The sequence below is a fragment of the Triticum aestivum genome, chromosome 5A, assembly GCF_018294505.1.
Source record: "Triticum aestivum cultivar Chinese Spring chromosome 5A, IWGSC CS RefSeq v2.1, whole genome shotgun sequence".
Taxonomy (NCBI): Eukaryota; Viridiplantae; Streptophyta; class Magnoliopsida; order Poales; family Poaceae; genus Triticum; species Triticum aestivum.
In genome coordinates this window covers 376,754,362-376,780,425 of record NC_057806.1, presented here as the reverse complement: position 1 = coordinate 376,780,425, position 26,064 = coordinate 376,754,362, and the positions used below count along the sequence as shown (strand labels likewise).

The 26,064-nt window shown below is 46.0% G+C and overlaps 1 protein-coding gene across 5 annotated transcripts; it reads right to left on the bottom strand.

The window, feature by feature from the left end:
- Nucleotides 1–5,551: 5,551 nt before the first annotated feature.
- Nucleotides 5,552–10,198, bottom strand: LOC123103458 (myb family transcription factor PHL7). 5 transcript variants are annotated; one of them, XM_044525054.1, is made up of 7 exons: nucleotides 9,925–10,198; nucleotides 8,329–8,460; nucleotides 7,620–7,696; nucleotides 7,489–7,531; nucleotides 7,353–7,410; nucleotides 6,654–6,723; nucleotides 5,552–6,263 (listed from the first exon to the last, which is right to left on the bottom strand). In XM_044525054.1, exons 2-7 carry the CDS (start codon nucleotides 8,447–8,449, stop codon nucleotides 5,793–5,795), a joined length of 840 nt encoding a protein of 279 aa, XP_044380989.1. In that variant the 5' UTR covers nucleotides 8,450–8,460; nucleotides 9,925–10,198; the 3' UTR covers nucleotides 5,552–5,792. The 5 variants fall into 5 exon arrangements, with proteins under 5 accessions (XP_044380989.1, XP_044380987.1, XP_044380988.1 ...); XM_044525052.1 differs by having other exon boundaries at nucleotides 8,329–8,537; nucleotides 9,925–10,189; XM_044525053.1 differs by having other exon boundaries at nucleotides 8,329–8,526; nucleotides 9,925–10,180.
- Between the last annotated feature and the right edge of the window lie 15,866 nt (nucleotides 10,199–26,064).

Below are 26,064 nucleotides of genomic sequence, written 5' to 3'. Positions count from 1 at the left end.
TCCCACTTGAGCTCATACGCGTCTCCTGGAGCGGAATCATCAGGCCCTGCATCTGGTGTAATAGTAATCTGTGAGCCACAGGGACTCAGCAATCTCACACCCTCGCGATCAAGACTATTTAAGCTTATAGGTAAGGCAAGGTAAATATGTGGAGCTGCAGCAAGCGACTAGCAAGTATGGTGGCTAACTTATACGCAAAGAGAGCGAGAAGAGGAGGCAAAGCGCGAGCGAGAAACTAGAGAGCAACCTGCGCAAACATTACTCCAACACCGTGTCCACTTCCCGGACTCCGCCGAGAAGAGGCCATCACGGTAACACACTCGGTTGATTCATTTTAATTAAGTTAAGGTTCAAGTTATCTACAACCGGACATTAACAAATTTCCATCTGCCCATAACCGCGGCACGGCTTTCGAAAGTTCAAATCCCTGCAGGGGAGTCCCAACTTAGCCCATGACAAGCTCTCACGGTCAACGAAGGAATAGACCTCCTCCCAAGACGTTCTGATCAGACTCGGTATCTCGGTTACTCAAGACACTTCGACAGGTTAAAACAAGACCAGCAACACCGCCCGAATGTGCCGACAAATCCCGATAGGAGCTGCACATATCTCTTTCTCAGGGCACACTCAGATTGTCTTAGGTACGGGTAGGCCAGCCCAGAGTTGCCCCTGGTGGCCACCGGCAGCTAACAGGTGGACCAATACTCAGAGGAGCACTGGCCCGGGGGGGTTAAAATAATGATGACCCTTGAGTCTGCAGAACCCAAGGGAAAGAAAAGGCTAGGTGGCAAATGGTAAAACCAAGGTTGGGCATTGCTGGAAAAGCTTTAATCAAGGCAAAATATCAAGGGGTTCCCATTATAACCCAACCGCGTAAGGAAACGCAAAATCCGGGAACATAACACCGATATGACGGAAACTAGGGCGGCAAGAGTGGAACAAAACACTAGGCGAGAGGCCGAGCCTTCCACACTTTACCAAGTATATAGATGCATTAAGATAACATGGCAATATAATGATATCCCAACAAGTAAATAAATGTTCCAACAAGGAACGGCCTCCAATCTTCACCTGCAACTAGCAACGCTGTAAGAGGGGCTGAGCAGAGCGGTAACATAGCCAATCAACGGTTTGCTAGGACATGGTGGGTTAGAGGTTTGACATGGCAATTTGGGAGGCTTGCAAGCAAGTGGTAGGCATCATAGCATTGGCATAGCAAAAGAGCGAGCAAACTAGCATAGCAAAGATAATAGTGATTTCGAGGGTATGATCATCTTGCCTGCACAGTTGTCAGAGTTGACTGGATCCTCGAAAGCAAACTCAACGGGCTCCTTGTTAACGAACTCGTCTCCCGGCTCTACCCAAACAAGACAAACAAGCAACAAGGACACAATCAACCACGTGCAGGGACCAAACAATATGATGCAATGATGATATGCTATGCGGGATGCGATGCGGGATGCCAAATGCAAGAAATGACAGGAAAAGCATGAACCTAGCCTCAACTTGGAAATCCAAGTGTGCCACTAGAAAGATGAGATGAAATCGCTTGAAAACGATATAAAGAACGCCGGAATCGGAGTTACGGTTTGGAAATGGCAAGCGATTCAAAAATGACACCGGTCTGCGATTTACAGCAAGTAGGCATCTAAATGCAATGAGATGAACATGCTACAGCACCCAAACATGACAACAAAATACATGGAAGGGAGTCATTCAAGATTCTTAACAAAAGTCTAGCACTGAGCTATGGCCAATTCATCCATTAACAGGTTCAAACAAGCATGGCAAAAATGCATATGACAAACAGATCTCAGACTTAGTGAAATTAACACTTGTCTGGAATTTCAGATCAGGTAGCCCTCTTCGGAGCAACAAAACTATATGCTACAGGATCTGAAAATGGCAAAGTAAAGCATGGCATGGAGCTACTCAAATAGCTTAACAAAAGTCCCTTAGTGACCTTGAGGCAAAAGGGATCAGAAAATACAATTGCAAGCATGTGAACATAGCAAAAACATAATCAGTTTTCAGACTTAGTGAAAACTGGAACATGCTGAAAACAGATATCAAGTAGGCATGTTTACGAGCTCGATGCACTCACTACGATGCAAGTCATGGCAATACAAGCATACATCCAACAAGAAGAAACAAAATGCAAGCTAGACATGGCAAGAACAATGGCATGGCATGCACGGAATAACTACAACATCATCGGCAAAATTGCAAACAAGTTGACAATCTGCCCAGATTCACAAAGTAGCAAAAGTAGAACTCGTCTGACTCAAGCTAGGTTGCTCCAAAATTTCAAACAAAGACATGGATGGATAGAGCACTACAAGATTGACAAAACATCCTTACTGATCATCCTCAAAATAGGCACGGATCACTAGGAAACAACATGAACATATGGCAACATGAGATAAACAGCTCAAGGACTTAGTGGAATTTCTAAGTCCCTGGAAACAAAATTAGCAAGTGCACCACTTTGCAAGCTTGCACAAGTCACCACACACATCACAAAAATACATGGATTGCACCTCTGGAAAGATGACAAAACCCTTAACAAAACACATGTAGAGCAACAGGGCATATCATGCACACATTAATCATGCAAAAATGACAAAAATCTAAACGGAGTAGCAGATCTGACAATTATCTCAAGTAGCCCTCTTCTAACAGCATTTCGGGCATCAAGATGAACTCAAATGGAAATGATGCAATGAAACGAAATGATGTACTCTCTGAGATGAACATTTTGATATGCTATATGCATGAATCGGAGCTACGGATGCAAGGTTATGAAGCTACGAACAGGGGCACTTGGATCTGGAATTTTAGGGACTTAGACGAAATTTACCACCGGATCTAGGGTTGACCCGGCATGCAGATCGAGGCGGTGGCGTGCACTGTTCACCGGTGGGGATGAAGCTCGCCGGAGCCGGTGTTGAGGAGGCAGGAGGCGGCCGGAGGGTGCGACGTCGGCGGCGGAGATCCGCGGGCGGCGGCGGCTTGGCGGTGGCGTGGGCCGGGAGGCGCGGGGCGGCGCGGCCGCGGTCGTTGCCGGCAAGGGGCGAGGCAGCCACCGGCGAGGGCGCGCGCGCGCGGCGCGGTGGCGCGGGCCGGGAGGAGCAACGGCGGCGGGACGCGGTAGGTGGCGGCGGGCGGGAGCGGGCCGCGGGGGCCGGATCTGGGCTCCCGGGCCGCGGCGGCGGCTGGCGGCGGAGTGCCACGTGGTGGCTCCCGGTTGGGGCGGCGGCGACGTCCGGCGCGGGGCGGACAATGTCTGGCCGCGCGGAGACGAAAATTAGGGTTTTGAGGAGGGGGAAGATCCGGATTCGGAGGGGGTCTAGCTTTAAAGGTAGAGGGAGCTAGAAGAGTCCAAATGAGGTGCGGTTTTCGGCCACGCGATCGTGATCGAACGCTCTAGATGATGGAGCAGAGTTAGGTGGGTTTTGGGCCAAATTAGAGGGGTGTTGGGCTGCAACACACACGAGGCCTTTTCGGTCCCTCGGTTAACCGTTGGAGTATCAAACGAAGTCCAAATGATACGAAACTTGACAGGCGGTCTACCGGTAGTAAACTAAGGCCGCTTGGCAAGTCTCGGTCTAATCCGGAAATGTTTAATCGCCACACATAAAAGAAAGCTAGAAATGACCACCGGAGGAGAACGAAGCGCCGGAATGCAAAACGGACAACGGGGAAAATGTGCGAATGCATGAGACGAACACGTATGCAAATGCAATGCACATGAAGACATGATATGAGATGCATGAAAACGACAACAACACACGGAGACAAAAACCCGAACCCGAGATAATAAATTAACTTAACGCCGGAAACGGCAAGAGTTGGAGTACAAATTGGGAAAGTTACATCCGGGGTGTTACATGATGCGAATTCTAGGTGCAGGTTCAGACCTTCGAGGGGCAGATGGTGCTTGGCCGGACCTAGCACTACTTTTGTCGTCGTCACAGGATCGTCCCCGACGACCTCGTCGTGCTGCGCATCTCTGGCCTAGGCCTCAACGTTCAAATCTACAACCACGATAGCTCCATCGGGTGCAAGGTTCGCTGCAACCGGCACGAGCTGCATCGGTGACCTTGAAGTCGCCTTCTGAAGTAGTTTCGATGAACTCATAATTAGTTTGTTGCATCGGTGATCGGAGAACTTGGCGTGAACTGTTAATATTTTGTCCAGGGTTAAGCACCCTGTGGTGAAGCAGGGGGCATGTGATGCCCCAACTGTCGTTAAATTTAAGTCTATTTAGCAAATGTGTTGTTTAGTTGCTATTTATCTGCTCTTATCTGTTGTTTAGTTGATTGTTTATGCGATGTTAGCTTGTTTAGCTGCTAGTTTTCTGTGCTATTTGTAGTGCTCTACCTACTGTTGTGCCTAATGTGGTGGTAAGGCCACCACACTTGAATGGGATGAACAGAACACAAAACTGTATGCATCCAAACAGTTGTGGGTTGCACCTGCTCACTCTTAAGCACAAATGCGGGCAACCAAACAGCCGGCCTTAAAGTGGCCATTAATGCAATGCAGACAACTAAACAACATGCAGATGTTGGTTTGTTGCCTGTTTTTACTAAACCAGGCTAGATTGGGATGTGGCTCAAATGCAGGCACTTTTCACCCAATGCAACCAAACGTGCCCAAAGTGTAGTTCAAATTAGGAGCTGAAACTTTTTGAGATTGTACATCAAAGATGGATGAATGTCTGCAAAAAGTTTCATAGTTTTTTAACATGTTTTGTATCTTCAAAATGATAGATTTCATTGATCTCATCTAAGGATGGACCCTATACAAGTCTTCCTCAGGAAAAAGACGAACAAGGGGCACGTAACACCAGGCAGGAGCCCCTTGAACTATACCATTGAATTAACAGTTGCCACAAAAAGTACATCGTTGAATTCATATTAAAACTACTCCCTTGTAAAGAAATACTTTCTTCGTCTCAAAATTCTTGTTTTATACTTCCTCCATCCGAAAATACTTGTCAGAGTGGATGTATCTAGACATATTTTAGTTCTAAATGCAACCATTTTTATCCATCTTTTTGACAAGTATTTCCGGACGGAGGGAATATTTATCTACGTACGAATGTATCTAGTCAAGAATTTAAGAACGGAGGTAATATAAGCGCGTTTATATCACTACTTCAGTGATCTAAACACACTCTTATATTTCTTTACAAAGGGGTACTAGTTTCTAGTGATATATTTTTATAGCAAACATCTCATATAGTATTACTTTTATTGACGATCAAAGCAAATCTCAAAATGCAAATTAGGCCCTATATGTCCGAATGGAAGGAGCACACAAGTTTCAAGTTAGTAGATGTTCTTTCAAAAAAGTTTGTAGATGTTTACTTGGGATTTTGCCTAGACTTTTGATGGTATAATTTTTTTATTATATTTTGTGCGAAGTACACACTTAAAAGGGGGCATTGACATGAAAACACTGCTAATCGTCTTATTTCTGACCATCAATCATCCTCATAACAAATTGCATAGCAAGATAAACTTGGTGTTAAGACTCAAGAACAAGAGTAGAAAACATAGCATGTAAAAAACAGGCTAACAGTGCCCACCCCACCCAAACTGGTCAACTCATCTGCCAATAAGGTTACAAGTCAAGGCGCTACAAATGCAAGATATAGATGTCATGTGTAAGTATGCATCATGTAAACAACCACCTGAAAACACCTAACAACTTTTGTCAACATACAACATATCCCCTTAGATGACACCATTCTAAGATGCTGCCAAAATGTAGCTGCCGGGAGGCTAATGACCCGAGTAGTAGGGCACCGCACATTGCTGGAACTCCGGCCCCGAGCTCGACTCGAAGATATGCTGCGGAAGGGATAACTCGGCCTCCGGGAATTCAGCCTCGCTGCCTCGCTGCCTCTTTGCTGCCCTCTCGTGCTTCGGACTGAGAGTAGGAGAACCGGGATGACAGTTGGAATCTGCTGTTAGCAGCGGTTCATCGTGACATGGGCTCTTGATTGCTTCAGTCTGGCTTCCACTGTCTCTTTTGAAAGCTGCACCTTGAGATGCAGATTCAGATGTGGGTGCAGGAGTTGAGGGGTCTGTCCTCTCAGAGTCGGGGAACTGATCGCTCGACGCTGTGACAGTAGCTCCTGCACCAGGTGTTTCAGACTTTATACCACCGCCACCGAAACGCTGCTGCTCTTCTATGATTTTCTTAAGGTACTTTCCCTGTGCCTCGATTCGCAGCTGCAGCTGCCTTTGTACCTAAAGAAAATGTTATCAGCACATCTTATCATTGATCTCTACTTAATATAATTGTAGGTTATTGATGAACTTACCGCTATGCAAGCATGCAACTAATGCATCTGGTCAATTAAACCTAACTATTTACTTAATTTGCAAGTTCGGAAATATGAATGAGATTACAAACCGAAACGCAAACAATGTCTCTAATGCAGACTTCGCAGCCATTACTAGAAGAAGCGTGGAAGTTGACAATATTAGGAACGGACTTGTTTTTGCCTCTAGCTGACTAAAAAATTTCCTCTGTTTTTAGAATGGAAAAACCCATGTTTTTTAATTCACCACAGCAAATAAAGTATTTTACAAGCATTTGCGTTTGGACTGCTTTTGGAACGCAAACAAAAAACTTACTTCAAGCTGTTCATGCAACCGCTTTTGGACCTCCATCTGCAGCTTCAGGGCTTCAGATATCTGCATTCCACTGTAAAGAAAAAGGCTCGACGATCAAACGTCCCTAGGGAAAACTGAGGAAAACAGGGGAGCAGCATCAACTGAAAGACACTAATTCCAAAAGTGAAATTGAAGTCTCCAAGAAAAAGGTCGCTATACATTAGCAAAAGACTTGCCCCTTACGGATAGCATAGCATGGATAAACCAACAAAAAGCAACGAAATTACATCTTTCAAATAAAGGAAGATAAAAATGCATATGGATCAGTTTGAAGCTATATCAACGTGTTTTCGTTGCTGCGCAGTATTTGTGTACCTGAGGGTATTCAAGGCCAAAAATTGATGAACGGAATAAAATAAATTGAACACTTCCATTTTGCAGAAATTACTCATCAGTATAAAATAAGAGATTTCAATTAGATTATGGTTGCACCCTAATTTTTTCATGTTTCTAATTACTGAGGAACCACAGTTAGCATGTGTTTGTCGAGCAGCATGCAAACTAAAGAGTGGTAAAATAAGTGAGTTGACTATGCTAGATGAATTTCTTAGTGCATTGTAGAATACGGCATACATTGCAGTACTTGCATCTCATGCCATGCCAGTCACAGTTTACATAAGTTACTGTTTAATGGAGATTATAACTGGTCATTATACATACGAGGATCCATCAAGTCCTGCTAGCGAATCCCCTGGATCTTTGTTATCAGCCTTGTTACCTACACGAGAGATACATATTAGGAAAGAACTGAAAAAAACATCACAATACCAAGTATATGAGAAGTGTGTTCACCTACCATCAGCTGAAGAGTCAGGAATGTACTTTGCTAGCCTGTATTTCTGAAAACAGTAATAGAGGAATTCAATATCAGAAATTAAGAGTTAATATATTGCCAAAGGCCAAGTGGCACTGTTAAACAAGATGTACCTGCAAGTGACTTTTCACATGGTATATTGTTAATCCTGGTGTACCCATAATTCTCAAAACTCCTTTAGGAGTTGCTCCTGTTGCATTTGAGGAATTCAAGTGTCAGCAGAAGCAAAGTTCAAAAAAAAAGTGCCAGCAGAAGCATAATAAGCCTATATAATTACTGTAGCAAATAAAGGTGCGAATGCACATAACAGACAGATAAGTACAACCTAAGTACATTCTTACGTTTCACTTTTATAACATAAGAAAATACTGATAAAAGTTATTAATTGCTTAGATGGATGGAGATCCTCACCCAAGTGATTTGGAAGTCTTAAAAATCAAGCTACAATTCTCTCACTTAAAAGGGCTTCTTGCTTGGTACAATTCTCTCACTTATTCCAAGCTTATATGATGTTGTATTGAGATAATGTGACAGCTTAAAACCATATATAAGCTTTCTACTTAGAACAATGTTTTGAGTTCCACGGCATCATATATATACATGCTATTGTCACTTTTAAGAATGTCTGGTATTTTCAAACTATACTAAAAACTTCACTAGATATAACAATGTCATGTAATATAAATGAATTAATGTAAAATTATATCACCTTTAGATTTCAAATAAACTACATTATCTAGTCCCATAAAGTGATTACACAGTAAGAAGAAATAGTATTCATATAAAGAAGTAATGAAGCACAGTTGCAGTGTGGATACGTACTATCAGGACCGCCAAGTTGAGTAACAGCCTCCACAAATTGTTCATGCAACTCATCTGTCCACCGTAAGCGTTGCCTCGCAGCCAAGCTAGCTTTGCTGTTTGGTCCATCATTCGAGCCCATGTTGTTTTCACCTGATTCCATTTGCTGCAGGTGAGCGACTGAGTTGCTACGATTAGACTCTAGTGCTGGTGGATATACTGTTCATCATCTAGGGAAAAAATGATGTAAGGAACCAAATAGAAAAAGCTATTTTATTTCCTTAGAGAACCATGCTATTTTAATAGAAGGGGGAGTCTGACATGCAGTGATCACCAACAATTTGCATTAATGAAAGTACAAAATATAACTACTTAATATGAAGGTGCCGTGACATATTTCACTCCCTATCTACTGAGAAAGACCACCAGCTTGCAACATGTATGATGATTTGCTAGGTAGTTAATGCCCTATTAAGACACCTCAAACAAAAAGCAGTAAGATATGGCAATTTTCATACAGAACCCGGGTACTTCAGGGAAGACTAACCACACATTGGATTTAAGACAACGGGGAGTGTTTAATTTAATTTAGTACAGTACTAGATAATACTGAGAGCACTAACAGCCTACAGAGATGTCGTTTGCCATAGCAAACAGCTAAAATTCTCATATTCTGCCCAGAATGCTAGAGGGAACAGCCATTTTCTGTTTTCATCCACGCTAATACCTTTATCTCATCATTCCACTGGTCGTTCTGTTTACAAGGCAGATCAATCAAATCATACAAGTCACAGAGGCAACACAAACTGATACTGGAATACTTGTGCCCACAGCTGGGACGGTGCACCATCTCATACTATTGCGATCCTGGATCAGCTCAGACAGGTCAATTTCATGGCCACTAAGCAAGACAAAACAGCACGGATACAAATAGGCGAGGTGGTGGCTCGAATGAGCCATTCTAGTCATCCAAGCGGCCATCAATTGCGAATAATCTAAAGAATCATAATAGAATGAGTCCCGCCCCGTTATGGACCAAAGGGGCTGCTGAAATTTTCAAAGAAACCTCTAGCCAAGGTTCCAACAAAAGTTTTTATTTCTTAACGCCAATTCATCCTACTAACGCTAGTACAGGAAATCGGTAGTTCCAAGAGTTTCTGTGTTCTCAACTCCTCCTATGTAAGAGGAATTTGCCACTTCATCCAAAATACAACCATGATGATGGTTGTTTGCTATGCTATCCCAGCCTCTTATTCTCTCATTAGAAACAACTGACCAGCGATACAAAATATGAATTCCATGGAAGCTCGCACTTTTATCAGGGCAAGAAGATGAGCAACCCCCAACATAACAGCTGCTGATCGCCAGGTTGTCGTCAGGGGCTACGATGCCCCAAGAACCCGATGAAAAACCATATGCCAGCCATCCCCCACAGAACGTGGGCCCACCATGTCAGCCTCACGAGGGCTCTTCTCGCCCCTTTCTTCCCCCAAATGGCCCCGACCACCCATGGAAACTACTTGGGCCAGGCAAGAGGTGGGGAAACGAGACAGGTAAAATTCGGGAATCCTCCCCGCGGCCAAAACAAATTGAAGAAGAAATTCGAGGATTTCTCACCTGCCAGGGTGGACGAGCCGTCCGAATTCGTGGCGGGAGGGTCGAGCCGGGGAACTGGGGACGGCCGGAGTGCAGCTCGGCCGGCAAGATCGGGACTTGGCGCGGCGGTGTGGACTGGTTGTGAGGGAAGATTCGTGGGTTGGCGATTTCTTGGTTTCCGGCGAGCAGTGGAGAGAGAATTCCACGAGATTCGCCTCCCACCTTCTCTGTCTGTGCTACCGGCTCGGAAGGACCAGATTTCAGCCCAAACCTGCCCAAGACAAACTGGTTTGCAGCTATTTTCAGTTAAGTCCTTGTATTATAAAGTTTTGTGTAAGACGCACTTTTGTTCAGTATGGTAACTTTTCTAGCTCAGCGGTATTCTGGGTCCAAAATCTTTCTTCCAAGACCCAATCTTGCTTTCCTGCTAACTGATCGCAGCTAAGATTAATGGATTATATATAAATAAGTAGTAACATGTCTGTAAATTTTGGAGTAGATAGTGAATACAGATTATATATAAACAATAGTAACAGGTCTGTAAATTTGGGAGTAGAAAATGAAAATAGATTTCTATATAAACAATAGTAACAAGTAGGAGCGACGTTGTTGATGACGATGTTGATGACGATCTGTTGCTGACGGTGATGAAGACGACGATGAGTAGAGCCGCCTGACTTGGATGAAAGACGACCCGTAATGACGAACTCGAGCAGTCGGGCAGAATGCTTCCCAAAAAACTAATTTGTTCTCTCCTAGTGCAGAATTGCAAGAACGAACGGTTTCGGAGACCTGCTCTTCCGCACACCGTTGCACAACGGCGTTCGTGATGAAGTAGATTACGATGGCGGGGCAAGTTACGAGATGAAGCAAAACCCTACGTGTTTTCGATGTGCCTTTGGCCGCGCCAGTAGCAGTACATACAATAGGACCAAAGGCGGTGTCGTTTCACAAGCATTACTCAAACTGATTTTTGGATTATAATTTGTTTACTTACAGAACAAGAAATATTTAACTTGTCTGCCAAGACATCAAAAATAAACGACAAAAGGAAGTCGCGCCTCTATAGATTTGGCAAACCATTCGCGTGCATGTCGCACATGCGATCTTCTATTTCTCTCCGTCACACCCAACCAAGTATGACATAGAGAACTCACTATATAAAGAGATCTCACACCTCCTCAACTAGCCATATAAGACTAAACTTTTAGCACCAACACTTATCATTTTTCATGAGCCTGGTTTGAGATTTCAGAAATTTCTCATGGGCTAGGCCCATTATTTCCAACATTCGTCGCATGTAAGTGAATCTAAAGTGGGTTTAGTGAACCCCGGATTGAGCAACATGACGTGACCACGATGATTGAGTACACATCATCAGCCGCGTGAATGTAGATGCAATCGGATGCCTTCATGAACCGTGCATGGTTCGCGACCCCGTGTCCGTAATATCGTAAACACGAGAGGTGTGGAGTGAAGATTGTGCAGGAAAGTCACGCAGCGTGCGCCCTACATCTGGAAAAAGGTTCAGCCCTTAGCTTAGCTTAGGTCTGGCCGGCCATTGGCCAATGGCATGCTGCGCCACTGCCCGCGTCAGATTAGATGGGACGCGTCCACGTGGCGCCTGCGGATCCGTTCAAACGCATGAAAATGGTCGACCGACCTATGCTGTGCATTTGAAAACGGACGAAGGCCACCAAAACAGGAGCGTTTTTCTTTTTCGCGGGGCGCTTTGTTTTTTCGGGAAAAAAGGAGCAGCATTTTTGTTGATCTGGCTGTCATGTTTCCCCAGAAGCGTTCTTGATTTTCCTTGGCATTTTTGTGTGTGGGATGACTTTTCTTGGCATTTGGAGTACCGGAAACCTATTTACTACTCCCTTGTTCATAAATACTTCCTCTGTAAACTAATATAAGAGCGTTTAGATCACTAAAATAGTGATCTAAACGCTCTTATATTAGTTTACGGAGGGAGTACTACAGTATAAAATATTCTACTAACTATTTTACAAATTGAATGTACATGGATAGTATTGATGCGTTTGTTCACTCATTCCAGTCTGTATGTAGTTCATATTATTAAAATATCTTATATTTATAAGCGGAGAGAGTACAATGAGGAAATCAAACGTGTTTAAAATGCTACAACTCCACAATTATCCATGTGAAACTCGCAAGACATTCCATAGTGGTATATAAGAGCATCTACAACTGGACTTGACAAATCCGGCCCCTCAAACGCCCGCGGACGCGTCCAGACACTTCTCAAATAACTCTCTCTGTATCCGAACACCTCATATGTAAAATCTGAAAATCATACAAACCATGTAAAGAAAACATCTACATACTACGTATATCAACTAATTCTTGACTACGCTACTCGTTGTCGTCGGAGATGTCCACTATCTCCGTTCCGGGCTCGGGTACATCGGGCAGACACAACTCCCGCTCCTCCTCTGCCTCCGCCTCTATCTCCGCTTCCACCTCGTCGAAGAGCGCGTCAGTCTTCGCTTGTTCTTGCCGGAGGAAATCCCGGTTGGACTCCACGTACGCTTCATTCTGGATGGACTCCAGGATGCCTATCTGCTCCTCCATCTCCGCCTCTTGGGCGACGGCGAACTTCGACATGGCCTCCTCCATGGTGAAGCCCGCAACCGGCGCCGACTCCTCCTTCGGATCCGCCCCTCCATGGGCTCTAGCTGCTGCTCCCCCTCCTCCTCCTCCACCGGCTCCGGTGAGTCCGGAGGCAGGCCCGATGCGATCTGGGCTGCGCGCCTCTCCCGGGTCTGGAAGCGGCGCTCCGGCGTTAGCATAGCATAGGTGGTCTTCTTCTGCCGGGCCATGTCGGACGACGAGGGAAGAGGAAGGCGGAGACAAAGAGAGATATGATCGGGTTGACGGTGCAGAGAGGGAGGATGAGGTTGTGGCTAGGGTTGCGGACGTCGGCCGGCTTAAATAGCTGGATCGACTTTGGCCTGGGGTGGCGAGCCGGAGCGGCGCCACACAACATTCACATCCCGCCCGGAGGAGACGCCCATCCAACTGTTGGGTTTCCAGACGATTTCGTGTGTGACCCAGCCGTTAATCTGACATGACGGACGCGCCCAGGCCTCCTCATATCCGCCTTATTTTTGGGCTGGATATGAAGGGTGACGTTTAGCTCGGGCGTTTGAGGCCCGTTGAGGCGCCCGTCTAGGTCAACTTTTTTTTAACCGGTCACTGATCGAGGCATCCACCCGGGCGTATGGTGGGGGGAGGGGTGTTTGAGGCACCCGGCTATAGATGCTCTAATATCATAAGTACTATCATGCAATCACATGCAGCGACTAAATAAAGGTTCTAATGAGGAAATAGAGGATACCCGTATAATTGCAAATGGGGTGCTAACATGAGTCATGCAACATAATAAATGGGGCCGTCTAAAGATAATACTAACAAAGTTTGCGTTTGTCTTAAGCCAAACTTGTTTAATTTTGACCAAGTCTACTGAAAAATGTATTAATATCTAGAGCACCAAATTGGTCTCATAAGATTGTCGTTTTTGTACTATGTGTATTTGATGTTATTGATCTTATCACATTTTTCTACAGAAATAAATTTGTCAAGACATTGACAAGATAGTTTGGTAGCCAACCAATTAGTAGCTACATTTTTGGCATTTGCCGTATGACAAACTAAATTTTGTCAACAAACCAGAAATGCACACATGTTTCTAGTTTTGTTGGATATCCACAGAGAAGGTTCGAGCGAAGCCTCGATTTCATCTTAAGATAAGGCTCTGACTAAGTTGTAAACAAGCTGGTCGTTGTCAACAATAACCCAAAGTTAATCAATCAATAGTATTTTTTTGTATTTTGGAGGTTTCTATTGCAGGAATCTTCGGATCGATGCCCGGCATATTCCCCACGTTGTGCTCGCACTCGTCTCTCATGCCAACAGTGGAGCGGTTCAGAATCAGATCAACGAATGGAACAAGATGGATGGGGTACATGATAGCTTTCTTCGTAATTATATGGACACATATTCCGTGGAGGGAGCCTCCAATCAGAATCTTTTTTTTTGCGAGCAATTCGGAGAGCTTATTAAGCAAGAGCATTCCTTGGACAATCAGCCAGAAGGCTGGTCACAAGGAAGCTAGGAGTCTCGTCGAGTCAACTTTCAGTCACATTCAGTGTGCATGCATGTTTTGCACAGAGATGCGCTGATAAGTTTACTGACCTGCTTACATGATGAACATCAAAAGTAGTGAAAAGAGTACTAAGCTCTCCTATTTCTAACAAAATTGGAGCCACAATAGATCGAGAATTATGGCAAGTTTCCGAGAGCATCACCAGCTCCAGACAGTCAACCTTCATGATCACATCTTGGAAGCCTCGTAGAGTAGCAAATCGGACACCTTCCCGCAGTGGCAACACCTCAATGATCAGAGGATCAGATACCCCATCAAAAGGTTTGCACCATGCGCCTAGGAACGCAGTAGACGAATGAGCAACACCACCAGCGCCCTCCCCCCCCCCCCACGCGTCCATCAGTGAAGTTAAGTGCGCCGTCCGTGGTAACTTTTATAAACCCCTCATCATGTGGTCCCCAGCCAAAACCTGGCAGGATCGAAGCCGCCTTCCGGGGCAGCTGTAGAAGAGCAATCGCCACCTTCGTGGATCGGATCGTCTCAGTAGGATCTCGACCTACCTCCCCATGCTTGATCCGATTCCTAGAATGCCATATATACCACATAATAGTTGTGATCTTTGCACGATCATCATCAGAGAATTGTGTGATGCATGTGATATCACGCGCCCATGTCTCCCGCGAGAGATTTGGCAGCCGGAGATCAAACCATGCACATGCCTCCTCCCAAAAAGGCCGAGCATGCGGACAGGAGAGAAGCGCATTGTAACACCCCGGATATGATTTTCCCAATATGTACTCCAACTCTTGCCGTTTCCGGCGTTAAGTTATTTTATTTTCTCGGGTTCGGGTTTTTGTCTCTCTGTGTTGTTATCGTTGTCATGCATCTCATATCATGTCATCATGTGCATTGCATTTGCATACGTGTTCATCTCATGCATTCGAGCTTTTTCCCCGTTGTCCGTTTTGCATTCCGGCGCTCCGTTCTCCTCCGGTGGTCATTTCTACCTTTCTTTCGTGTGTGGGGATTAAACATTTCCGGATTGGACCGAGACTTGCCAAGAGGCCTTGGTTTACTACCGGTAGACCGCTGTCAAGTTTCGTACCATTTGGACTTCGTTTGATGCTCCAATGGTTAACTGAGGGACCAAAAAGGCCTCGTGTATATTGCAGCCCAACACCCTTGCAATTTGGCCCAAAACCCACCAAAACCTTCTCCATCATCTAGAGCGTTCGATCACAATCGCGTGGCCGAAAACTGCACCTTATTTGGACTCTCCTAGCTCCTCCTATGCCTATTTAAAGACCCCCCCCCTGAAAATCTCCTTCTTCTTCCCCCCGAAACCCTAAAAATTCGCATCGCGCCGCGCCGGACATGTCCGTTCCGGCCGGACATTTCGCCGCCGCCGTCCTCGTCCAATAAGGGCGCGCCACGCGTCCCGGGCAGGTCCCCACTTCCCCGCGCCGCCGCCCGGCCCGCCAGGCCCGCGGGAGGCCCTCCCGGGCCCATCGACAGCGCCGCCCCGCGCCTCCTCCTCCGACGCCGTCCGCCGCATCCGCCATCGTCGGCCGGATCTCGCCCCGGCCGCCGCAGCAGCTCGCCGGAGCCAGGGGCCAGGCGCCAGCGCCGCCCCGCACCCCTCGCCGCCATCGCCGGCTGGAGCCGCCGCCCTCGCCGGATCGGGACGAGAGGGGGCCGGATCCGTCCCTTCCCGGCCTCCCCCTCGACTTACCTCGCCGGAGCCGCCGCCACCTCGCCGGATTTTTGCCTCGGTTCGTGCGCCGGCGTGAAACCCTAGATCTGAGAAGGGTTGACCTCTCTTTTTTCCCCAAGTCCCTAGTTATTTTGGCTATGTTCATCATGTCGTATCTCCGCATCCGTAGCTCCGTTTTGGGCATATAGCATATCAAAATGTCCGTCTCAGAGAGCACATCATTTCATCTCATTACATCATTTTCATTTGAGTTCATCTTGATGCCCGAAATGCTGTTAGAAGAATTCTATTTGAGTTAATTGTCAGATCTGCTGCTCCAATTAGATATTTGTCATTTTTGCCATGATTATTGTGTGCATGATATGCCCATGAGCTCTACATGAGTTTTGTTATATGTTTTGCCATCTATCCAGAGGTGCAACCCATGTATTTTTGTGATGTGTGTGGTGACTAGCACAAGCTTGCAAAGTGGAGCATTCGGTAATGCTGATTCCAGGGACTTCGCTTTTCCACTAAGTCCTTGGACTGTTTATCTCATTATGCCATATGTTCATGTTGATTCCTAGTGATCCGTGCCTCTTTTGAGGATGATCAGTAAGGATGTTTTGTTAATATTGTAGTGCTCTATCCATCCATGTCTTTGTTTGCAATTATGGAGCACCCTAGCTTGAGTCATTCGAGCTCTACTTTTGTCATTTCGTGAATCTGGGCAGATTTTCTACTTGTTAGCAATTTTGCCGAGGATGTTGTAGTTGATCCGTGCATGCTATGTTATTGTTCTTGCCATGCCTAGCTTGTATTTTCTGTATTCTTGATGGGTGCATGCTTAGATTGTCATGACTTGCTATGTAGTGAGTGCATCGAGCTCGTAAACATGCCTACTTGATATCTGTTTCAGCATGCTCCAGTTTTCACTAAGTCTGAGAACTGATTATATTTTTGCCATGTTCACATGCTTGCAAATGTATTTTCTGATCCCTTTTGGCTCAAGGTCACTAAGGGACTTTTGTTAAGCTCTTTGAGTAGCTCCATACCATGCTTTACCTTGCCATGTTCAGGTCCTGTAGCATATTGTTTTCATGCTCCAAAGAGTGCTATCTGATCTGAAATTCCAGACAAGTGTTAATTTCACTAAGTCTGAGATCTGTTTGCCAAATGCACTTTTGCCATGCTTGTTTGAGCCTGTTAATGGGTGAATTGGCCATAGCTCAGTGCTAGTCTTTTGCTAAGCATCTTGAGTGGATCCCTGCCATGTATTTTGATGCCATGTTTGGGTGTTGTAGCACGTTCATCTTCTTGCATTTAGATGGCTACTTGCTGTAAATCGCAAAACGTGGTCATATTTGAATTGCTTGCCATTTCCAAATTGTAACTCCGATTCTGGTGTTCTTTATATCGTTTTCAAGCGATTTCATCTCATCTTTCCAGTGGCACACTTGGATTTCCAAGTTGAGGCCAGGTTCATGCATTTCTTGTCAAATCTTGCATATGCATCCCATATTGCATCCCCATTGCATACCATGTTTGCATCATGTTGTTTGAGTTGCACGTGGTTGATTGTGCTCCGTTTGCTTGTTTATCTTGTTTGGGTAGAGCCGGGAGACGAGTTCGCTAACGAGGAGCCCGTTGAGTTTGCTTTCGAGGATCCAGTCAACTCTGACAACTTTGCAGGCAAGATGATCATACCCTCGAAATCACTACTATCTTTGCTATGTTGGATGCTCGCTCTTTTGCTATGCCTATGCTACGATGCCTACCACTTGCTTATCATGCCTCCCAAATTGCCATGTAAAACCTCTAACCCACCATGTCCTAGCAAACCGTTGATTGGCTATGTTACCGCTTTGCTCAGCCCTTCTTATAGCATTGCTAGTTGCAGGTGAAGTTTGGAGACCGTTCCTTGTTGGAACATTATTTACTTGTTGGGATATCATTATATTGCCTTGTTATCTTAATGCATCTATATACTTGGTAAAGGGTGGAAGGCTCGGCCTCTCGCCTAGTGTTTTGTTCCACTCTTGCCGCTCTAGTTTCCGTCATATCGGTGTTATGTTCCCGGATTTTGCGTTCCTTACACGGTTGGGTGATAATGGGAACCCCTTGATAGTTCGCCTTGATTAAAGCTTTTCCAGCAATGCCCAACCTTGGTTTTACCATTTGCCACCTAGCCTCTTTTTCCTTTGGGTTTCCGGAGCCCGAGGGTCATCTTATTTTAGCCCCCCCGGGCCAGTGCTCCTCCGAGTGTTGGTCCAACCGAGCGATGTCCGGGGCTACCAGGGGCAACTCTGGGCTGGCCTACCCGACGTCTTGCTCATCCGGTGTGCCCTGAGAACGAGATATGTGCAACTCCTATCGGGATTTGTCGGCACATCTGGGTGGTGTTGCTGGATTTGTTTTAACTTGTCGAAGTGTCTTGTAGAACCGGGATACCGAGTCTGATCGGAATGTCTCGGGAGAAGGTCTATTCCTTTGTTGACCGTGAGAGCTTGTCATGGGCTAAGTTGGGACTCCCCTGCAGGGATTTGAACTTTCGAAAGCCATGCCCGTGGTTATGGGCAGATGGGAATTTGTTAATGTCTGGTTGTAGATAACTTGAACCTTAACTTAATTAAAAAGAATCAACTGTGTGAGTTACCGTGATGGTCTCTTCTCGGCGGAGTCCGGGAAGTGAACACGATGTTGGAGTAATGCTTGCCGCAGGATGTCCTCTAGTTACTCATTCGCGCTTTGCCTCCTCTTCTCGCTCTCTTTTGCGAACAAGATAGCCACCATATATGCTAGTCGCTTGCTGCAGCTCCACATATATTACCTTGCCTTACCTATAAGCTTAAATAGTCTTGATCACAAGGGTGCGAGATTGCTGAGCCCTGTGGCTCACAGATTACTTCCAAACCAGATGCGGGGCCTAATGATTCCGCTCCAGATGACGCGCTTGAGCTCAAGTGGGAGTTCGACGAGGACTCACGCCGATACTATGTGTCTTTCCCTGATGATCAATAGTGGTGCCCAGTTGGGGTGATCGGGACCGTGTCGCATGTTGGGTTATCTTTTATTTTGGCGCCGTAGTCGGGCCATGAGTGTTTGATTGTTGTAATGCTATTTATGTACTTTGATTGACGTGGCGAGTGTAAGCCAATTATGTATCTCCCCCTTTATTATCTATATTACATGGGATGTTGTGATGATTGCCTAACTTGCGACATTGCTTTCAATGCGGTTATGTCTCTAAGTCGTGCCTCGACACGTGGGAGCTATAGCCGCATCAAGGGCGTTACACGCATGGTGCAAGTCCTCCTCCCCGGCCAAGCAGACTTTGCAGCTACTAACGGTTGCAATATGGCGGTTCTTGAGCGTGTATTCATTTGGGAGAATACCACGAAGTACTCTCCACCAGAATACTCTTACTTTTGGAATAACATTAAGTTTCCATATGGCTTTCCACATCTGTTTGTCATCCTCTGAGGTCCCGGTAGCTGTCCCTTCCTCTAGAGCTAATCGCTCTTTCTGAGTCACAAGAGCCCGGTACGCCGTCTTCACAGTGTAGTTGCCTGATCTATCAAACGCCCATGCAGGAAAGTCAGGTCCCCCTCCCTGCCGAATAGGAATGTTTATAATGACAGCTGCATCCGAGGCAACGAAAGCTTCCCGAATCAAATCCTGTCGCCACGTCCAATTCTGTGAATCAATTAAGTCTGACACCTTCTCCACATATGTGTTTAGTGGTCTCGCTGATGGAGTCATGGAGATGGTGCCCGGGATCCATTTATCAGTCCATACTCATATAGTGGAGCCATCCCCCACACGGGATATCAAACCAATCTCAATAGCCTCTCTCCCCGCTATTGTAAGGGCATATTTATCCCTTAGTAGTTTTGGTGATTGATGACAATGCTTTTGCGGACTAATCGTGTGCATTGAGCATTTCAGATATATCATGTCTAGGCACAAGACGATTTGGTGCCCCTCGAAGACTATAGAAGACGGTATTTCTCTATGTTTCTTTTCGGTGGATTTGAGTCATAGGAAAGACGCACTATTAAGAGGGGGACCGCGTTGGAAAGGTTTGGGTGGAATCAACACGTACACGTCTGTTCCTTTTGCACCACCTTTCCTTTGGCTCTTTGGAGCATCCTCCGTTTCTCCGTATCTCTGCAAAAGGAAAGACTTCTAGTGTTGCTGAACTGGGGCATGCGGTAGTACTGCTCCTCAGAGCGGTAGTACCTCAAGCCCCTGCGGTAGTACTGGCCTTGGGCGCAGTAGTACCACAGGTGCTCATGGTAGTATCGCTTCTCGGACGCGGTAGTACCGTGGCCTCAGGTCTGGCTCAGCAGCACGAGCGGAAGTAGAGGCGGATGTAATTTTTTACATCCGCGCCCTATGCGGTAGTACCGCTCCTGGCTTGCGGTACTACCGTGTTGGATTTTTGCATAGATCTAAACTCAGCGGAAGTTGCCACGGATGTATTTTCATATGTCCGTGCCTTCCCAATCTAGGCTATTCCTGCCTTGCGGTAGTACTGCAAGGAGGAGCAGTAGTACCGCGCCAACGGTTCTACCACCCTCTGCTTCAAAGCATCAGGGCTGTTTTGAATACTACCGCGTGGGAAGTAGTACCGCAGTGCCTTGCGGTAGTGCCGCGGGCCCTAACGGTAGTACCGCGTCTCCAGTGCGGCAGTATCGTTCGTCGCAGGCTGAGTTGGTGGATAATGGTTGGATTTGTTCTTTCACTATAAAAGGGGAGTCTTCTTCTCCGAGTTGACTTACCTCTTCCAGCCCCAAGCTCCATTGTTGCTCTAAGCTCCATTTTCGCCCCATCTCTCTCCCTAGCCAATCAAACTTGTTGATTTCCTAGGGATTGGTTGAGAAGGCCCTGATCTACACATCCACCAAGAGAAATTTGATTCCCCCACTAATCCCTCTCGGATCTTGTTACTCTTGGGTGTTTGAGCACCCTAGACGGCTGAGTTCATCGCGGAGCCATACTCCATCGTGGTGAAGCTTCGTGGTGCTGTTGGGAGCCTCCAATTAAGTTGTGGAGATTGCGCCAACCTTGTTTGTAAAGGTTCAGTCGCCTTAAGGGCACCAATAGTGGAATCACGGCATCTCGCATTGTGTGAGGGCGTGAGGAGAATACGGTGGCCCTAGTGGCTTCTTGGGGAGCATTGTGCCTCCACACCGCTCCAACGAAGACGTACTTCCTCTCAAAGGGGAGGAACTTCGGTAACACATCCTCGTCTTCACCGGCTCCACTCTTGGTTATCTCGTCCCTTTACTCGTGCAACCTTATCTTGTGTTACATCCCTTGCTTGCTTGTGTACTTATTGTTGTTGCATCATATAGGTTGCTCACCTAGTTGCATATCTAGACAACCTACTTTGATGCAAAGTTTAAATTGATAAAGAAAAGCTAAAAATTGTTAGTTGCCTATTCACCCCCTCTAGTCAACTATATCGATCCTTTCAGCTATGATAGCTTTCCATGTAGTCGAAGTCGACTTGGGTGTTGTTGCTTGCATGAAATCTGAATCTGGGAAATAGCGACCCTTTAGAACCCTTGCACATAGCGAGTTTGGATTTATCAAAAAACGCCATCCATGTTTACCCAACATAGCCAGGTTAAACTGCTGAAGATCCCTGAAGCCCATTCCACCATTACACTTGGTTGTAGCCACATCCTTCCAGGACACCCAATGCATCGACTTTTTGTCAAGAGAACTACTCCAAAAATATTTAGCCATAGGAGAAGTTATGCTCTTACAAACTTTCTTGGTCAGCAGAAAGGTACTCATCGGGTAAGTAGGAATAGCTTGTACCACTGTTTTTAGCAAGACCTCACATCCTGCACATGCCAACAGCTTCTCTGACCAACCCTGAATTCTTCCACGAGCTCGTTCACTCATATGATCAAAAGTATCGCTTGTGATACGCCCGACTGCCGTGGGCAAACCCAAATATTTCTCACTAAAGGCCTCCACTTGAATGTTCAGTATGGCCTTCAAGGAATTCCTCACTGTATCAGGAGTGTTAGAAGAAAAGAAAATGAAACTCTTATCACGATTAACACGCTGACCTGAAGCATCTCCATATATTCTGAGAATCTCATTCAATCTTAAGGCGCTTGCTATTTTTGCATTGATGAAAATCAAGCTGTCATCTGCAAACAACAGATGTGTTACCCAAGGTGATCGGTAGCTGACACGCAAACCTCGGTCAACAGTTCCTCCATTGTAACTCTTGAGCAATGAGGAAAAACCTTCCCCGCATAGTAGGAAAAAATACGGCGAGATAGGATCGCCTTGTCGGAGTCCCTTGGATGGGATGAAAAAGGCAATAGTTCACCATTCACCCCGACCGAGAACCGCACTGAAGTCACACATTTCATAACTAACCTGACAAAAGCTATGTCAAATCCAAGTTTTGATAGTATAGCTTCCACGTAATGCCACTCAACACGATCATAGGCTTTCATCATATCAAGATTGGGCGCGCAAGAATAATTTTTTCCCTTTCTTCCTCCTCTTCATAGTATGGACACTCTCGTATGCCACTAAAACATTATTGGTGATTAACCGACCGGGAACAAAGGCACTCTATTCCTCGCTAACAATCCCATCCATAATACCTCTGAACCTGTTGGTGATTGCTTTGGATGCAATTTTATAAAGAACCGGACAAAGAGTAATAGGACGATATTGAGATATGGACTGTTGGTGTTTTACCTTGGGTATGAGAGTAATTGAAGTGTCATTTAAGCCCGAAGATAATTCCCCACCATTGAGAAATTTCAAAACCGCACTAGTGACATCGCCACCCAAGAGGCCCCAACGATGTTGATAAAAACTTGTTGTGTATCCGTCCACTCCCGGCGCCTTCGAAGGAGCCATCTGAAAAAGTGCATGCTTGACCTCGTGAGCAGTATACGGTTTTGTGAGCTCCACGTTCATTTCATTTGAAACTTTGACAGGAACGTGAGCTAATAATTCTCCCGCATCAGCAAAACCTTGAGTACGGTACAAGTTAGTGTAAAAACTCTGTACTTCCTCCTTATCCTCATTTTCATTAGCACAAACTAATCCATCCGCCCTCTGAAGGCCCTGTATTTTGTTTAATCTTCTCTGTTGTCTAGCTTGAGCTTGAAAATAGGCAGTATTACGGTCTCCCTCATGAAGCCATGGGACGCGTGATCGTTGCCTGAACCACACCTCCCCCTGATGTAGCGCCTCTTTCAACTTTTTAAGAGTGGCCAGCGCCTCCAATCAGAATCTGCTAAGTTTTCCTAGCGATAAGACACCGTACTTAGATGGTACTCTGTAAAGAAATGTATAGAGGGAGCACGTGACATGGAAATTACAATATCATGAAACTTTTTTTATGTAATATATGGTCGAAGTTGATTAATTACACTGATCATCAGAACTTTAAACATAGTAAGGATACCACATATGAAAATTGGTGATGGCGATGCAACTCTTCCACGTCGAATTGTGTGCAAGCAAATACTAATTACTATTACACTTGATAGGTGATCAGACAAAATACCGAGCACCATTCACTCGGATCATATGCCACAATCAGTGACGTAGTCTACAGAATGAGTCAGCTAACTTTAAAAATTTTTAGCTACAAACTCAAAAAATATCTCCTTGTCCCAACTAAAAAATATCTCTATTTCGCAAAAAAAACTAAAGAATATCTCCTCGCCAGCTTCGGGAGTCCTCACAACCATGCTCCGGTCTTCGTGAAGGTCCACTAGTTACGGGTCGGTGGGCCTGGATCAGGCTCTCATCGGCATGGCAAAAGGGGTCGGTGTTGTGTAGAGTGGACCTGCCATCAATTGGTTAGGGTGAATAGACTGCCGACAAAAAATAGTCTACTCGCGGTCAGGGTGAGAGCAATGGTGTGACCTTGTTGAGGGTGTCGTCGTTGTAGCTTGTGTCTCCCCGTTCAAGTGCTCCGGGATTACACCATAGGTCCCGTTTCATGGATTGGAAGATGACATCATTTCTGCCGTTTTCCTTCTTGGGGCATCATTTTAGAGATGGTACTGACTGGAGGGACCCATGGTTGGTGGGTGGTTTGCGCTATAGTCATCGCTTTATTTTCTCCCGATGCCTGGATCTGGGTGGATGATGTATGGAGATGGTGTGTGGTAGCGGTTAGCGGCATTCCCCATTGCGATGTTGCGTGGAGGAAGTGGTGTGCAGCGGCAGTGCCAGTGATGCTAGTCGTGGTGCTATGGATGAGCCATGGTTGCTTGACGGTGCTCGTGGTGACAGATCGGGCCATGGTGAGGCAGTGATAACTCGTGGTGTATTGTTTGGAGGTCGTTGGCCATACTTAGTGAAAGGAACGAGAGGTCGACAAGGAGGTGGGGGGTTAATAGGAGACTATGGAATTTTAGCTTAACTTCCAAATTTTAGGGGCAATGCGGATAAGGTAAGTTATCTAGATATGCAATCTACAATGACAACCTATGTGGCAAGAAAGCTAGTACAAGGGTAAGCAATGCAACGAGCTAATTAGCAAGCCAACAAACATACTAAGATAGTGAGTTGAGGACACAAATGTATCCTGAAGTTCATACTCTTTGGGGAGTGTAATCTCCGTTGGGAGGTGCCGAAGCCAAAGCTCTGGAGCACCAGCAAGCGGCTCACGTCATTCTTTCTTTGAGTCACCCAAACAGATGAGCCCAAAATAACTCGGGGGTAGTCTTGAAGGCGACAACCGAACCTTTACAAAATTCCCAAAGCACACCACAAAGCAAGGAAGCTTCCAGTCCTTGACTCCTACCGCCTAGGAAGCCTAAATCTCCAAGAGTAACAAGTGTTGGTTATGAAATCGAGCGGGGATCATGAATTGGTTTGGTGGAAATGTAGATCGCATATTCCTCTTTCACTCCTCAAAATATGGTGGAGTTTAAGTGGAGGGATTAAGAGTATTTGGGATTTTGGAGGTTTGGAACAATGGAGAATCTCAAGACATTAGGGTTCCAACTGGGAGGTGGAGGAAGGGGTTTTATACACCCAGAGCCTAAAGTGACCATTGCCCACCTGACGGCCCCGTGCGCATGGGCTAAAGGACCCCGTGGGCACGGGGTTAGAAGGCCTGTGCATAGAGGGTGTCCAACAGAATCATGATTTTGACAACCTTGAATTAAACAGTGCTATGACCAGATCATAGCAATATCCTAGTGCAACTGCCAATGATCATGGGAGTTGCTATGATCATAACAATGATCAGTGCAATTGGGCACTGATCATAACAATGCCCAACTGCATTATGCCATGATCAGTGCACCATTGTTATGATCAGTGCATCATTGTCTCCTGCACTGGTCATTGGCAATTCTATGATGCGTTGGTTACTTACTGTCATCCACTGAACTGCCAAGGTCATGAAGACGGAGTGGGACATGATATGTCTCCAACGTATCTATAATTTTTTATTGTTCCATGCTATTATATTATCTATTTTAGATGTTTAATGGGCTTTATTATACACTTTTATATTATTTTTGGGACTAACCTACTAACCCAAGGCCCAGTGCAAATTGCTGGTTTTTTGCCTATTTCAGTGTTTCACAGAAAAGGAATATCAAATGGAATCCAAACGGAATGAAACCTTCGGGAGAGTTATTTTTGGAACAAACATGATCCAGGGGACTTGGAGTAGACATCAAGAAAGAAACGAGGTAGCGACGAGGTAGGGAGGCGCGCCTGCCCCCCTGGGCACACCCCCACCCTCGTGGGCCCCTCGCAGCTCCACCGCCAACTTCTTCCTCCTATATACATCCATATACCCTGAAAACTGTTGGGGAACATAGTAATTTCAAAAAATTCCTACGCACACGCAAGATCATGGTGATGCATAGCAACGAGAGGGGAGAGTGTTGTCCATGTACCCTCGTAGACCGAAAGTGGAAGCGTTAGCACAACACGGTTGATGTAGTCGTACGTCTTCATGATCCGACCGATCAAGTACTGAACGCATGACACCTTCGAGTTCTGCACACGTTCAGCCCGATGACGTCCCTCGAACTCTGATCCAGCCGAGTGTTGAGGGAGAGTTTCATCAGCACGACGGTGTGGTGACGATGATGATGTCGTTCTACCGACGCAGGGCTTCGCCTAAGCACTGCTGCAGTATTATCAAGGTGGACTAGGGTGGACGGGGCACCGCACACGGCTAAAAGATTAACTGATCAATTGTTGTGTCTCTAGGGTGCCTCCTGCCCCCGTATATAAAGGAGCAAAGGGGGTGCGGCCAGCCAGGAGAGAGGGCGCGCCAGGACGAGTCCTACTCCCACCGGGAGTAGGACCCCCC